The following is a 16,275-nucleotide window of genomic DNA, read 5'->3' on the forward strand; positions in this document are numbered from 1 at the left end:
TACACATAGACCACATCTTCTTTATCCATTCATCTGTCGATGGACACCGAGGCTCCTTCCGCAGTTTGGCTATTGTGGACATTGCTGCTAGAAACATCAGGGTGCAGGTGTCCCGGCGTTTCATTGCATCTGTATCTTTGTTTTTTTTTTTTTAATAAATTAATTTTTATTGGTGTTCAATTTACCAACATACAGAAAACACCCAGTGCTCATCCCATCAAGTGTCCCCCTCAGTGCCCATCACCCATTCACCCCCACCCCCCAACCTCCTCCCCTTCCACCACCCCTAGTTCATTTCCCAGAGTTAGAAGTCTTTATGTTCTGTCTCCCTTTCTGATATTTCCCACACATTTCTTCTCCCTTCCCTTATATTCCCTTTCACTATTATTCATATTCCCCAAATGAATGAGAACATACACTGTTTGTCCTTCTCCGATTGACTTACTTCACTCAGCATAATACCCTCCAGTTCCATCCACGTTGAAACAAATGGTGGGTATTTGTCCTTTGTAATGGCTGAGTAATATTCCATTGTATACATAAACCACATCTTCTTTATCCATTCATCTTTCGATGGGCCCCGAGGCTCCTTCCACAGTTTGGCTATTGTGGACATGGCTGCTAGAAACATCGGGGTGCAGGTGTCCCGGCGTTTCATTGCATCTGAATCTTTGGGGTAAATCCCTAACAGTGCAATTGCTGGGTCGTAGGGCAGGTCTATTTTTAATTCTTTGAGGAACCTCCACACAGTTTTCCAGAGTGGCTGCACCAGTTCACATTCCCACCAACAGTGCAAGAGGGTTCCCCTTTCTCCACATCCTCTCCAACATTTGTTGTTTCCTGCCTTGTTAATTTTCCTCATTCTCACTGGTGTGAGGTGGTATCTCATTGTGGTTTTGATTTGTATTTCCCTGATGGCAAGTGATGCAGAGCATTTTCTCATGTGCATGTTGGCCATGTCTGTGTCTTCCTCTGTGAGATTTCTCTTCATGTCTTTTGCCCATTTCATGATTGGATTGTTTGTTTCTTTGGTGTTGAGTTTAATAAGTTCTTTATACATTTTGGAAACTAGCCCTTTATCTCATATGTTATTTGCAAATATCTTCTCCCATTCTGTAGGTTGTCTTTGAGTTTTGTTGACTGTATCCTTTGCTGTGCAAAAGCTTCTTATCTTGATGAAGTCCCAATAGTTCATTTTTGCTTTTGTTTCTTTTGCTTTCGTGGATGTATCTTGCAAGAAGTTACTGTGGCCGAGTTCAAAAAGGGTGTTGCCTGTGTTCTCCTCTAGGATTTTGATGGAATCTTGTCTCACATTTAGATCTTTCATCCATTTTGAGTTTATCTTTGTGTATGGTGCAAGAGAGTGGTCTAGTTTCATTCTTCTGCATGTGGATGTCCAATTTTCCCAGCACCATTTATTGAAGAGACTGTCTTTCTTCCAGTGGATAGTCTTTCCTCCTTTATCAAATATTAGTTGACCATAAAGTTCAGGGTCCACTTCTGGGTTCTCTATTCTGTTCCATTGATCTATGTGTCTGTTTTTGTGCCAGTACCACACTGTCTTGATGACCACAGCTTTGTAGTACAACCTGAAATATGGCATTGTGATGCCCCCAGATATGGTTTTCTTTTTTAAAATTCCCCTGGCTATTCGGGGTCTTTTCTGATTCCACACAAATCTTAAAATAATTTGTTCTAACTCTCTGAAGAAAGTCCATGATATTTTGATAGGGATTGCATTAAACGTGTAAATTGCCCTGGGTAACATTGACATTTTCACAATATTAATTCTGCCAATCCATGAGCATGGAATATTTTTCCATCTTTTTGTGCCTTCCTCAATTTCTTTCAGAAGTGTTCTATAGTTTTGAGGGTATAGATCCTTTACCTCTTTGGTTAGGTTTATTCCTAGGTATCTTATGCTTTTGGGTGCAATTGTAAATGGGATTGACTCCTTAATTTCGCTTTCTTCAGTCTCATTGTTAGTGTATAGAAATGCCATTGATTTCTGGGCATTGATTTTTGTATCCTGCCACGCTACAAAATTGCTGTATGAGTTCTAGCAATCTTGGGGTGGAGGCTTTTGGGTTTTCTATGTAGAGTATCATGTCATCGGCGAAGAGGGAGAATTTGACTTCTTTGCCAATTTGAATGCCTTTAATGTCTTTTTGTTGTCTGATTATTGAGGCTAGGATTTCCAGTACTATATTGAATAGCAGTGGTGAGAGTGGACATCCCTGTCTTGTTCCTGATCTTAGGGGAAAGGCTCCCAGTGCTTCCCCATTGAGAATGATATTTGCTGTGGGCTTTTCGTAGATGGCTTTTAAGATGTCGAGGAAAGTTCCGTCTATCCCTACACTTTGAAGAGTTTTGATCAGGAATGGATGCTGTATTTTGTCAAATGCTTTCTCTGCATCTAATGAGAGGATCATATGGTTCTTGGTTTTTCTCTTGCTGATATGATGGATCACATTGATTGTTTTACGAGTGTTGAACCAGCCTTGTGTCCCGGGGATAAATCCTGCTTGGTCATGGTGAATAATCTTCTTAATGTACTGTTGGATCCTATTGGCTAGTATCTTGTTGAGAATTTTTGCATCCATGTTCATCAGGGATATTGGTCTGTAATTCTCCTTTTTGGTGGGGTCTTTGGTTTTGGAATTAAGGTGATGCTGGCCTCATAGAATGAGTTTGGAAGTACTCCATCTCTTTCTATCTTTCCAAACAGCTTTAGTAGAATATGTATGATTTCTTATTTAAACGTTTGATAGAATTCCCCTGGAAAGCCATCTGGCCCTGGACTCTTGTGTCTTGGGAGGTTTTTGATGACTGCTTCAATTTCCTCCCTGGTTATGGGCCTGTTCAGGTTTTCTATTTCTTCCTGCTCCAGTTTTGATAGTTTGTGGCTTTCCAGGAATGCGTCCATTTCTTCTAGATTGCCTAATTTATTGGCGTAGAGCTGTTCATAATGTTTTTAAAATCGTTTGTATTTCCTTGGTGTTGGTAGTGATCTCTCCTTTCTCATTCATGATTTTATTAATTTGAGTCTTCTCTCTCTTCTTTTTAATATGGTTGGCTAATGGTTTCTCTATCTTATTAATTCTTTCAAAGAACCAACTCCTGGTTCTATTGATCTGTTCCACAGTTCTTCTGGTCTCCATTTCATTGAGTTCTGCTCGAATTTTAATTAACTCTCTTCTTCTGCTGGGTGTCGGGTCGATTTGCTGTTTTTTCTCTAGCTCCTTTATGTGTAAGATTAGCTTTTGTATTTGAGTTCTTTCCAGTTTTTGGATGGATGCTTGTGTTGCGATATATTTCCCCCTCAGGACTGCTTTTGCTGCATCCCAAAGATTTTGAACAGTTGTATCTTCATTCTCATTAATTTCCATGAATCTTTTTAATTCTTCCTTAATTTCCTGGTTGACCCTTTCATCTTTTAGCAAGATGGTCCTTAACCTCCACGTTTTTGAGGTCCTTCCAAACTTCTTCTTGTGATTTAGTTCTAATTTCAAGGCGTTATGGTCTGAGAATATGCAGGGGATGATCCCAATCTTTTGGTATCGGTTCAGACCCGTTTTGTGACCCAGTATGTGGTCTATTCTGGAGAAAGTTCCATGTGCACTTGAGAAGAATGTGTATTCAGTTGAGTTTGGATGTAAAGTTCTGTAGATATCTGTGAAATCCATCTGGTCCAGTGTATCATTTAAAGCTCTCATTTCTTTGGAGATGTTGTGCTTAGAAGACCTATCGAGGGTAGAAAGAGCTAGATTGAAGTCACCAAGTATAAGTGTATTATTATCTAAGTATTTCTTCACTTTGGTTAATAATTGGTTTAAATATTTGGCAGCTCCCACATTGGGGCATATATATTGAGGATTGTTAAGTCCTCTTGTTGGATAGATCCTTTAAGTATGAGATAGTGTCCCTCTTCATCTCTCACTACAGTCTTCGGGGTAAATTTTAGTTTATCTGATATAAGGATGGCTACCCCTGCTTTCTTTTGAGGACCATTTGAATGGTAAATGGTTCTCCAACCTTTTATTTTCAGGCTGTAGGTGTCCTTATGTCTAAAATGTGTCTCTTCATAGATCAATGGAACAGAATAGAGAACCCAGAAGTGGACCCTGAACTTTATGGTCAACTAATATTCGATAAAGGAGGAAAGACTATCTACTGGAAGAAAGACAGTCTCTTCAATAAATGGTGCTGGGAAAATTGGACATCCACACGCAGAAGAATGAAACTAGACCACTCTCTTGCACCATACACAAAGATAAACTCAAAATGGATGAAAGATCTAAATGTGAGACAAGATTCCATCAAAATCCTAGAGGAGAACACAGGCAACACCCTTTTTGAACTCGGCCACAGTAACTTCTTGCAAGATACATCCATGAAAGCAAAAGAAACAAAAGCAAAAATGAACTATTGGGACTTCATCAAGATAAGAAGCTTTTGCACAGCAAAGGATACAGTCAACAAAACTCAAAGACAACCTACAGAATGGGAGAAGATATTTGCAAATAACATATGAGATAAAGGGCTAGTTTCCAAAATGTATAAAGAACTTATTAAACTCAACACCAAAGAAACAAACAATCCAATCATGAAATGGGCAAAAGACATGAAGAGTAATCTCAGAGGAAGACAAGACATGGCCAACATGCACATGAGAAAATGCTCTGCATCACTTGCCATCAGGGAAATACAAATCAAAACCACAATGAGATACCACCTCACACCAGTGAGAATGAGGAAAATTAACAAGGCAGGAAACAACAAATGTTGGAGAGGATGCGGAGAAAGGGGAACCCTCTTGCACTGTTGGTGGGAATGTGAACTGGTGCAGCCACTCTGGAAAACTGTGTGGAGGTTCCTGAAAGAATTAAAAATAGACCTGCCCTACGACCCAGCAATTGCACTGTTAGGGATTTACCCCAAAGATTCAGATGCAATGAAACGCCGGGACACCTGCACCCTGATGTTTCTAGCAGCCATGTCCACAATAGCCAAACTGTGGAAGGAGCCTCGGGGCCCATCGAAAGATGAATGGATAAAGAAGATGTGGTTTATGTATACAATGGAATATTACTCAGCCATTAGAAACGACAAATACCCACCATTTGCTTCAACGTGGATGGAACTGGAAGGTATTATGCTGAGTGAAGTAAGTCAATCGGAGAAGGACAAACAGTGTATGTTCTCATTCATTTGGGGAATATGAATAATAAAGGGAATATAAGGGAAGGGAGAAGAAATGTGTGGGAAATATCAGAAAGGGAGACAGAACATAAAGACTTCTAACTCTGGGAAATGAACTAGGGGTGGTGGAAGGGGAGGTGGGCAGGGGGTGGGGGTGAATGGGTGACGGGCACTGAGGGGGACCCTTGACGGGATGAGCACTGGGTGTAATTCTGTATGTTGGTAAACTGAACACCAATGAAAATTAATTTATTAAAAAATAAAAATAAAATAAAATGTCTCTTGTAGACAGCAAATAGATGGGTCCTGCTCTTTTATCCAGTCTGACACCCTGTGCTTTTTGATGGAGTCATTAAGCCCATTCATGTTCAGAGTTACTATTGAAAGATATGAGTTTAGTGTCATCATGATACCTATTCAGTCCCTGTTTTTGTGGATTGTTCCATTGCACTTATTAAAAGGGAATTTTAAGAGTCCCCCCTTAAAACTTTTTGCAGAGCTGATTTGGTGGTCACATATTCTTTCAGTTACTGCCTATCTTGGAAGCTCTTTATCTCTCCTATTTGAATTAGAGCCTTGCTGGATAGAGTATTCTTAGCCGCATGTTTTTCTCATTTAGGACCCTGAATATATGGTGCCAGCCCTTTCTGGCCTGCTAGGTCTCTGTGGAGAGGTTTGCTGTTACCCTAATACTCCTCCCCATAAAAGTCAGGGATTTCTTGTCTCTTGCTGCTTTAAGGATTTTCTCTTTATCATTGGAATTTGCAAGCTTAGCGATTAAATGTCGAGGTGTTGAACGGTTTTTATTGATTTTAGGGCGGGATCTCTCTATTTCCTGGATCTGAATGCCTGTTTCCCTTCCCAGATTAGGAAAGTTTTCAGCTAGGATTTGTTCAAATTCTGGACCTCTGTCCCTTTTGGTGCCCTTGGGAACCCCAATTAAATGTAAGTTTTTCTTCCTCAGGCTGTCGTTTATTTCCCTTAAACTATCTTCATTTTTTGTCTTTTTTCCTCAGTTTCCCTCTTTGCCATCAACTTCTATGTCACTCACTCATTCTTCCACCTCGTTAACCCTCCTTGTTAGGACTTCTAGTTTGGATTGCATCTCATTCAATTGATTTTTAATTTCTGCCTGATTAGATCTAAATTCTGCAAGTCATGAAGTCTGAGTCCTTTATGCTTTTTTCTAGAGCCACCAGTAGCTGTATAATACTGCTTCTGAATTGGCTTTCTGACATTAAATTGTAATCCAAATTTTGTAACTCTGGGAGAGAGGACTCTTTCTGATTCTTTCTTTTGAGGTGAGTTTTTCCTTCTAGTCATTTTGCTCAGAGCAGAGTGGCCAAAAACAAGTTGTATTGGTAAAAGGATAAAAAGAAGAGAAAGAAGGAAAGAAAAAGAAAAAAGAAGTAAGAAAAAAAGAAAAAAGAAGAAAAGAAAAAAAAGAGAAAAGAGAGAAGAAAATAAAGAAAAAAGGGGGGAAGCAAACGAAATCAAAAAAATAAAAAATAAAAATAAGGGGGTATATCCTGATTCTGTATACTGTAAATCCCTCGACTTCCCCTGGAACTTTCAAGTGTTGCTTGGTCAATAATTTGTTTTTCCCCTGTCCGTCTAGCTGGTCTTCTGGGGGAAGGGCCTGCTGTGCTGATTTTCAGGTGTTAGCACTTGGGGGAGCTGCTCAGCCCCCTGCCTGGTGCAGGGCTCAGTGAAAGATGTTTAAGCTGTTTATCCGGTGAGGCCACTGTGAGGCTCAGTGGGGAGTTTTTTACCCTGTGAGGCCCCAGGAGGAACAACCACAGTGGCGGCAGCCAGCTCTGGAGCCCTGGTTTCAGCTCCCATATTAACTACAGAGCTCTCAGTCTGCAGTGGCCTGGATGCTCCGGGGCCAGGACCACTGATCTGCTCAGCTTGGGGCAGGAGCATCCTTGCTGTCCTGTGCCCTCCTGGCTTCTGCCTGTCCCCGGGGGAGGCCGGATCCTGGGCTGTGTCCCCGGCGCCCTGTGCTCCCGGGCCTGCGCTGTTGGATTCGTGCTCCTGGCTGCGCAGCCCCTTCTGCGTGGAGCCGCCGCCCGAGCCGCCGCCGAGCTGCTCCCGGGTCCAGCGGGGCACACACTGCAACCCTTCAGCGAGCTGGCCGCGGGGTGTGGCGCTCTCCCCAAGGCGCAGGTGTCTGTTAGTGTCCCTGGGAGCCTGAGGGCATCCCCGCCCCTCCTGGGGTCCTGCTTGAGCTCCCTGCGAGCACCTTTCTGTCCGGGAAGATTGGTGAAGCTCCTACTTCTCCGGGACGGGTCTTTCCTGTCCTGGGGGCACTCGCCCCGGCCTAGCCTCCTCGAGGGGCCCCACCCCCTTGGATGCCTTTTGTTTCTTTATTTCCTTATTCCCCCCCCCCCCCCCCCCCCCCGTCTTCCTACCTTGATAGAAGCGTGAACTCTTCTCACTGTAGCCTTCCAGCTGTTCTCTCTTTAAATCTCAGGCCGAATTCGTAGATTTCCAGGGTTATTTGAAGGCTATCTAGGTAATTTGGTGGGGACAGGTGACTTGGGGACCCTACTCTTCAGCCATCTTGCCCTGCCTCCCAGGAATCCGTTATGACTATTTTATTTTTTTTAGTAATACATTTTCTATTGCTGTTCAATTTGCCAACATACAGAATAACACCCAGTGCTCATCCCGTCAAGTGCCCCCCTCAGTGCCGGTCACCCAGTCACCCCCACCCCCCGCCCTCCTCCCCTTCTACCACCCCTAGTTCATTTCCCAGTGTTGGGAGTCTTCATGTTCTGTCTCTCTTTGATATTTCCTACCCATTTCTTCTCCCTTCCCTTCTATTCCCTTTCACTATTATCATGATTATTTTAAAAACACATAGTGATTTTATGACCTTGAATGAGATCATATGACCTATTAATTTGGGAACTTTGTTGACATCTGTAAAATAAGATTTTAGCATAAGACCCCAAGGCTCTATTAGGTCCTAAATTGAAAAACAGTCTGTTTACCAAGGGAAGACAGCAATGGAATCTTTTACATGCCTATGAGCACCAGAAATGGGAGCAATATTCCATTGAGGATCTTTCAGCAGACTCTGCATCCTGTGATTTCTATCTCATATTGAATGAGGATAAAAACTTCCTTTTCTGATGACTCAGAATCCAAACATCTTCCTCTATTCATGTATCTTCTCGTTCCCTTTCTTGTGGGTGTGATATTGCTGGTAATGGGAGAAGCTTAGAAGAAAGACAACCAAAGTCAGGAGACTGTAGGAAGCAAGGTGTCAGTCATCAAATAGACTGCACTTAGACTCCAAACTAATTCTTGGGCAGAACTTTGAGCAGTCATCAAAAAAATAAGCTATAACTAAGCAGATGATATTACAATTAGGGCACATTGGGCTGCTAAGAATTGGATGCTGAAGAGACAGTGTTTCTAGCTCCTGGAATTCAAGTTTGATATGAGTCTGTCACCCTGCTCTATTCTGATCCTGTCATTCGTGATTATAAAAATGCCACCTATAACATATTTAAGGCATCAACATTTGGAGAGGTAGATGGATAAATTAATGAACTTATGCATGATTTCACTAAGTTCAGTTGGATAAGATCAAATTACATATTACCCAGGTATTTTATAACGCAATACAATTAAGATGTTACTATCTTAAGTCTTCAAAAAAAACCCTTAGGTTCATAGACAGCTGTTTGCTAAGTCGAAGCCAGTGTTAACAATGGACTTTACAATCATTATGAAGGACAAAATATTTTCATACTTATCTATAAGCTGACATTGCCATACACATAATATTAGTTCTTCAATTCATGCTTAACATCATTAGAGACTGCGACACACAACAACAACAAAAAAGTCATAATACAGTCCTTAGTGAAAGCTAAGTTATTTGATTTGCATTTCTACAATGAAAATGGGTCCATCCAAATCCTGCCCTTCTGAAAGTTTCAAGTCAAATGTTAGGGTCTAAATATGTGCTTTAGAGAAGAGATTCTGCCAACTTCTTGCAAGTGAACTCTTTAATTGCATAAAGAGATAATTTTTCAAAATCAAGTTTATATCTAGAATTTTGTCATCTAAAATATATAATTCCTGGATTACATTAAATATTGGCATTTTTAAATTCAATTAGCCAACATAGTACATCATCAGTTTCAGACATACTGTTCAATAACAGTTACATGTAACACCCAGTACTCATCACATCATGTACCCTCCTTGATGCCCATCTCCCAATGACCCCATCCCTCTCTTTCTTCTCATGGTTTGTCTCCCTCTGAGTTTTTTCCCCATTCAGTTTTCCCTCTTTTCCCCTATGATCTCCTGTGCTGTTTCTTATATCCCACATATGAATGAAACCATATAATTCTTTCTGACTTATTTCATTCAGCATAATACCTTCCAATTCCATCCATGTCAATGTCAATGGTAAGTATTCAAAATAAAATCGCTATATCAAGCTTTTAAATGTATTCAGTGTTATAAATATATTGGTACCTATAATTATCTGTTTAAAATAAGATCTCCTTTAACAATCAAACTTTACATCATCCTTCTTTCTCTGTAACTTAATACATTTGTCTTGAAAAAGTGTTTCAGAAAAACTTCAGAACTAAGGAGGGGACACAAAGCCAGGATCAACAAAACATGTTCTCAGAGGGACCTCAGAGGAAGGTTTCAGTATTCTACCAAAAGTGAGTAGACATCTCCCAAACTGCAATCATACCCAAGGGAAAGCTCCTCAGACCCTGGACTTGAATCATATCATTTTTGGAGGTGATGCTATACTGAGGGTAGCAGTGAGGACCATTCTTCATTCTGGTCCTAGTAAGTTTGGTCTCTCTGTCTCTAACTCACTTCCCAAACACAGGCAGGCAAGGAACTCTTCAAAGAGTGGTTGATAGAAATATTTTTTTAAGATTTTATTTATTCATTCATAGGGACACGGAGAGAGAGAGGGGGGCAGAGACACAGGCAGAGGGAGAAGCAGGGCCCATACAGGGAGCCCGATTTGGGACTCAATCCCAGGTCTCCAGCATCACACCCCAGGCTGCAGGCGTGCAAAACCGCTGCGCCACCGGGGCTGCCCCTGATAGAAATATTTTATACTTGGTGTTTTGGTGTTTTAGTTTTGGTGTCAAAACTACTTGAAACATAAACCAAGTGCCACTCCTGGGAAGAGAGAAGATTTAATGCTGGGATTAGAGCAGAAACCAGAACATGCTTCCCCAGAAAAGAGGTAAAAATGGCTGGAATAGATCCAGGAAATCCAAGTCAGTAGACTATAAATTTGATCATTCTCCTATATGTGTGTATGTGTATTTACACATACGCAATATTTGACACATATTATTGTATTTATAGGTCAAGTGTACCTTACTTATGTGATGGTTAAGTACATATTTCATACCATATTTTATATTATAAAACTTATAATATAAATATTAAAAGGCTGAAGAAAATAGCAACAAATGAAAATTCTAAGATTTTTTTTCTGAGTAGGCCATTTTGTGCTCCTATTTTGCAGACCATTATTTTTAGACAATTAGGGTTTTTGGAATCTGAGATGTGTGCAATTTTAACATCTTCTATAGTTCATGGACATTCTATCACTTCATGGCTTCTCCAGTCTTTTATTCCAACTCTGCATTTCCTAAGGTTCTGAGGACCATTCCTGCTTTCATTTCATTCTTGATTTTTGTTCTATTCCATGGGGGTAGAAATGCCAAATCCATGGGCACCTCGGTGGCTCAGTTGGTTGTGCAACTGACTCTTGATTTTGGCTCAGGTAATGATCTCAGAGTCATGAGATTGAGCCCCATGTTGGGCTGCATGCGGAGCATGGACCATGCTTAAGATTCTTTCTCCCTCTTCCCCTCCCTGTCCTGCTTGCTCTTGCCCTCAAAATAAATTTTTAAAAAATGCCAGGATCTGGCTATGTTCTTTGATTTTTTTTCTATCTACTTAGATACCTACTCTTTAAAAAATTTGATATCTAATTTCACACATGTGGCACCTCAAATAATATATCAAACAAATGTCCAAGGAAGCTAGAGTTCATAGGTTGGAGTACTGGAGAAGAGAGAAAATGCATTGGAGATCTTCAGTCTTTGTCTTAGCACCATTCAGCGCTTACATGGGAGGAAATTACCTGAAACTTAAGGAAAGACCAACCACCCAAAAATATTAGGGGAAGAAATCTCCAGCTCTCACATGGAGCTGGGAATAGTTCTGTTCCCACAGCCAGTGGAAATGTCATGAGTTATCATATTTTCCTTTTTTTTTTTTTTCAAAAATGCTTTTACCGAGTAGTGTTAACAAATTAAGCCTAAACTAAAAGCTGTTCTGGTCCTGACTAACAAAGCCTAAAAGCAAGACCTAAAGCATCAGACTATTTCCAAAGATTTAACCATGAATAAAGCTCAAGAATATATATATATGTGTGTGTGTGTGTGTGTGTGTGTGTGTGTGTGTGTGTATAAAGTATCTAGTACCCAAAAGTAAAATTCAACATGTCTGGCATTCAATCAAAAATTATCAGGAAATACACAGAAAACAAGTCAAGGTACAGATAAAATTAGCATATAAAGATATTGAGTATACAGAATACATTTATAATTGAGGCTAAAAGAAAGATTGATTATGTTAGAGGTGTCAAGATATAAATAACACCTAAATCAAACTTTTAAAGAAGAAAATTACAATATCTGAGTTAAAATATATACATTTATCTATGAGAATCACAATATCAGATGAAATGTACAAATCAGATTTAAAAATACAATAAAGGGATATAACAGGCACAAAAGCAATGTGGAAGCATTCTGAACAAAATACTACATGAAATTATATTTGAGGAATTGTGCTTTTTCTACTATTTTTTGTTAAAGTGTAGAGTGAAGCTTCCCTTTTTTTACACTAGTCTGCATTCTAACTGTGTCATTTGACCATTCCAAGATATCAATGGGCTGGAGCCACCCTAGCTAAAATTGATTTCTGGGTCAGTCAAGGATCCATGCAGAGGCATTGTTTGGGCAATTTACTGACAATTACTGAGGCTCCAGAAAACCCAGAACTAAGGTACAAGAATTGTTGGAAGTGTTGTGATTAAGTCTGAATTAGTACATGTTTTCCATGTCATCTTGTATAATTTACATAACTGTAAAACTTCAACTCCAAAAATAGCATGTGTGTATTCTCATACTGCTATGCTCCAAGTACATATATTAATATAAGAAATGACTCACCTTTGACTATTGTGAATAAAGCTAGCAGTGCACACATTGTTTATTACATAGTAATTTAGTTCATATACTATTAGACTTATATGTTGGACAAAATCACATTCTGTGGAGGGTAGGAGTATCACCTGAAGGGCAAGATCATTTCTGTACCAAACATAAGGACAAATCAGATCTTACACCCTGAAATACTTATTTAATCCATTTATTATATTCAGTTTACTAAATAACAATAACAGATAATGTCAGCCCAAAATGTACTGTGGAAAAAATACCCACCAAATCTGTGGCATATAACAATAAAAATGTATCTCATACATTTGGAGATTGCCTGAAATGAGTCTGCTGATACCAACTAGATTTGCTTATCCCTTTGCAAGTTAGCTGGGGAATCTGCTGATCCAAAGTGGCTTTGCTTGTACGGCTCTGCTTCAAGTTGCAAGTTGATTAGGCAGTTCCTCTCTACTCTCTCCTCTTCTCATTGGACAAATGAACTCTTATCATGCAGCAGAATCAGAAGACAACAAGGACCATTGCACAAGCAAATTTCAAGTCTATGCTTGCTTGCACCACATCTGCTAATGCCCAGTTGACCAAAGAGGTGCTGATGACCAACCCAATAGTCCATGAAGTTTTACACTGAGATAGTGATTGTTTTTTAACAGCACTCTAATCTATCACGCACAACGCCCCATCTCTGACAAAAGCCAAACAAGTTTGGGAAGGCTCAGGAAACAGTCAGAGGCTCTTGGTCTGGGTTGAAGGAAAAATTCTGTTGAGACATACTCAATCTTTTAACACAGGCAAAAAGAAAAGACTAGGCTAAGCTACAGAAACACATTTTGAAGTCTGTGATTATTGTGGAATATTTCAAGACCATTCAAATTACATTAGCCAAAGGAAGTCACATAGCAAGATTTAATAATGAAGGGGTGAGGAAATTCCTCTTCCATGGTAGAGGGAGGAGAGAGTAAATATCTATGAAAAATAATACAGTCAACAACCACTATATATTTTAACTCCTTTTAGCTTCAGAAGTTTCAACTTCAAGAGGAAAGGGTATTAATCTTTGTTTCCATGATACATAGCTCAAAGATGGTATTCAGCTCTTCATTCAATAAACATTACTAAGTGGTCAGGTTTTTTGAGACAAAATACATATGCATGTGAAAAGTTATATGATATACATTTACATAAAGGGATGTCAGAAGACTCCTTTGCTAAGTGTTCAACAAAGGAATTGGCTGTGTTAGTTCCTTGGACTTCTTCCTTGGACTTTTCTGACTCATACTGACTTAATGGAAGAAATAAGTCTGCTTAGAAGTAGAGCTCTCCAGGGGCTCCTGGGTGGCACAATTGGTTAAGCATCCAACTCTTGGTTTCAGTTCAGGTCATGGTCTTGGGGTTATAGGATACAGCCCAGCATTGGGCTCTGTGCTGAGTCTGCTTAGGACTCTCTCTCCCTCTGCCCCTCCCCCATCCCTTCTTCTCCCTTCTCTCATTTTCTCTCTCTCTCTCATCTTTTTTTTTTAGAAGTAGAGCTATCCAAAGTAGAGCCAATAACATTAGGTGGTGGTAGGCTAATAGAATGGCAGAGATCTGGATGCCAGTTAGAGAAGAAATGGAAGCAGCTTTAGTACAAGAAGTGGCCTTTAGGTCACAAAATTTGTGGTTCAATTTCTCATTCATAGTCAACATGAAGAGTTCAACAAAACCTCAACTTCTTGTGCTAGTCTCAGTCAATATTCCTATTATATTTCACCTAGATGGCAATAGCATTTTGGAAGCTTCTCTGCTTTCCTTCATTGTGAGATGAGTCTATGAGAATAGGAAGGTCAAATCTCTATCAGACAGGCTAAAGTTTGATCTGACCAGATCTGTGAAGAATGAAACCTCATTTTCCTTGCCATACTAAAGAATTACCAAACATGGAGGTTGCAGTTTTCCTACTTATGATGTTTCCCCTTCGTCCCAATCCAGCATCCACTCAGTACTGAACTAGTAGGTAAGGAAGAAAGTATGCATCTACACTTTCTTTCTCTGGAACAGATTGAGCACATGATCACGAATCTGCTTGGTCTTGACACCATAGATGATGGGATTGATCATGGGTGGAAAAAGAAGATAGAAAATAGCAAGTAGTATGTGGACATGAGGGGCAGCCTGGCGAGCCACACGATGCATGACTGAGGAGATGACCACAGGTGTGTAGGTAGATAAGATGGCACCTATGTGAGATACACATGTCCCAAAGGCCTTGTAGCGGGCCTCTTGAGAGGCAAGCTGTAAAACTGCCCGAAGGATGAAGATGTAAGACAAGATAACAAACAGCAGGTCCAACACCACTATAAACATGGCCACAGCAATGCCATAGATATTGTTGAAGCGAGTGTCTCCACAGGCCAGCCTCACCACAGCCATATGCTCACAGTAGCAGTGGGCAATCATGGTGCCTCGGCAGTAATGGAAGCGTCTGAGCAGAAAGGGGAGTGGAGTCATTAATGTCACAGCCCGAGCCACAGCTGCCATGCCAATCTTGGTGATCAGGGGCCTAGTCAGGACTGTGGTGTAGTGCAATGGCTTGCAGATGGCCACATAGCGGTCAAAGGCCATGGCCAGCAGCACTGCTGACTCCATGATAGAGAAGGAGTGGAGAAAGAACATCTGGACCAGACAGCCATAGAAGCTGATCTCCCGATCTCTGAACCAAAAAATAGCCAGCATTTTGGGAAGTGTTGTAGAAGAGAGGACCAGGTCAATGGCTGCCAACATGGCCAGAAAGAAGTACATGGGCTCATGGAGGGCTGCATCAGCCTGAATAATGAAGAGAAGGGTGCAGTTGCCTAGCAGGGCCAGAGTATAGGCAAAGCAGAATGGAATGGAGATCCAGACATGCAATTGCTCCAAACCTGGAATTCCTACCAGCAGGAAGGAAGCTGGATGGGTTGTGGTGATATTGAACGCTGTCATGGTTTGTAGAAATTTTCCTTGTCCGTTTTCACGAGGCCCCTTCACCTTCTATATATATCTCCTTAGGAGAATTAGCTTTTGTTCCCATTGCTAGACCTTAAAATCAGTGAGTAGTCTTCTTTGATATGATTAAGCATAATCTATATTATCCTCAAGGGACTTTGAAATCATGGAGTAGATAGAACATTAAACATCATTAGAACTGATATCACAAGACAACTTACATAAAGGAATGGAGAAAAGGTAACGTTTTCTGTGTTCATGGTAACATCAGGAATACCCTAATAAAATAAGTGAAAATGTTTACATTAATTCATTTCTTTAGAATATATTTGGGTACCATTCTACATGATAATTAAGCTAAGCTCACAATAACAAAAAAACATTTTCTGTCCTGAAATCTTAGGTTTCACACGTCTATATAAGTAAAATAAAGCTTGTAATTTCTAATGCCCCTATTAATCACAAAATCTGTTTTCTGTAGCTCTACTCTATTGGATATGGTTACCACTAGCCACATGTGACTCTTTAAATTTGTTCAAAATTTTGTTTAAAATTATTCAATATCTCAGTCACAACACAACCAATAGAGTCTCTGCCTCTCTTCATAGAAAACATATAGAAAATACTTAAATACAAATTCAACCTTCTCTCAAATATCATTTGGTAATCAAACATATTCTAGTCTGTATTCCATTCTCATTACTTTCCCGAAACTGCTCTCATGGGGACCACCAAAAACCTTTATAATGATGGTGCCATTGTAACTTTCTTACTTTCATACCATTTGACTTCTCAGTAACTTTTATCTGAATTGACAATGGTCTTCTTAAAATCCTCTTTTCTCTTGGGTTGA

General features: G+C 40.1%; 1 protein-coding gene across 1 annotated transcript; it reads right to left on the reverse strand.

The window, feature by feature from the left end:
• Positions 1-14,474: 14,474 nt before the first annotated feature.
• LOC129506808 (olfactory receptor 52K1) lies at positions 14,475-15,419 on the reverse strand. Its single transcript, XM_055320811.1, has one exon. It carries the CDS (start codon positions 15,417-15,419, stop codon positions 14,475-14,477), a length of 945 nt encoding a protein of 314 aa, XP_055176786.1.
• Between the last annotated feature and the right edge of the window lie 856 nt (positions 15,420-16,275).

Source organism: Nyctereutes procyonoides, unplaced genomic scaffold (assembly GCF_905146905.1).
Source record: "Nyctereutes procyonoides isolate TBG_1078 unplaced genomic scaffold, NYPRO_anot_genome, whole genome shotgun sequence".
Classification (NCBI taxonomy): Eukaryota; Metazoa; Chordata; class Mammalia; order Carnivora; family Canidae; genus Nyctereutes; species Nyctereutes procyonoides.

What these genes read in the sequence shown, in the direction of transcription:
- LOC129506808 (XM_055320811.1), bottom strand. Translation starts at nt 15,419, where the DNA reads ATGACAGCGTTCAATATCACCACAACCCATCCAGCTTCCTTCCTGCTG.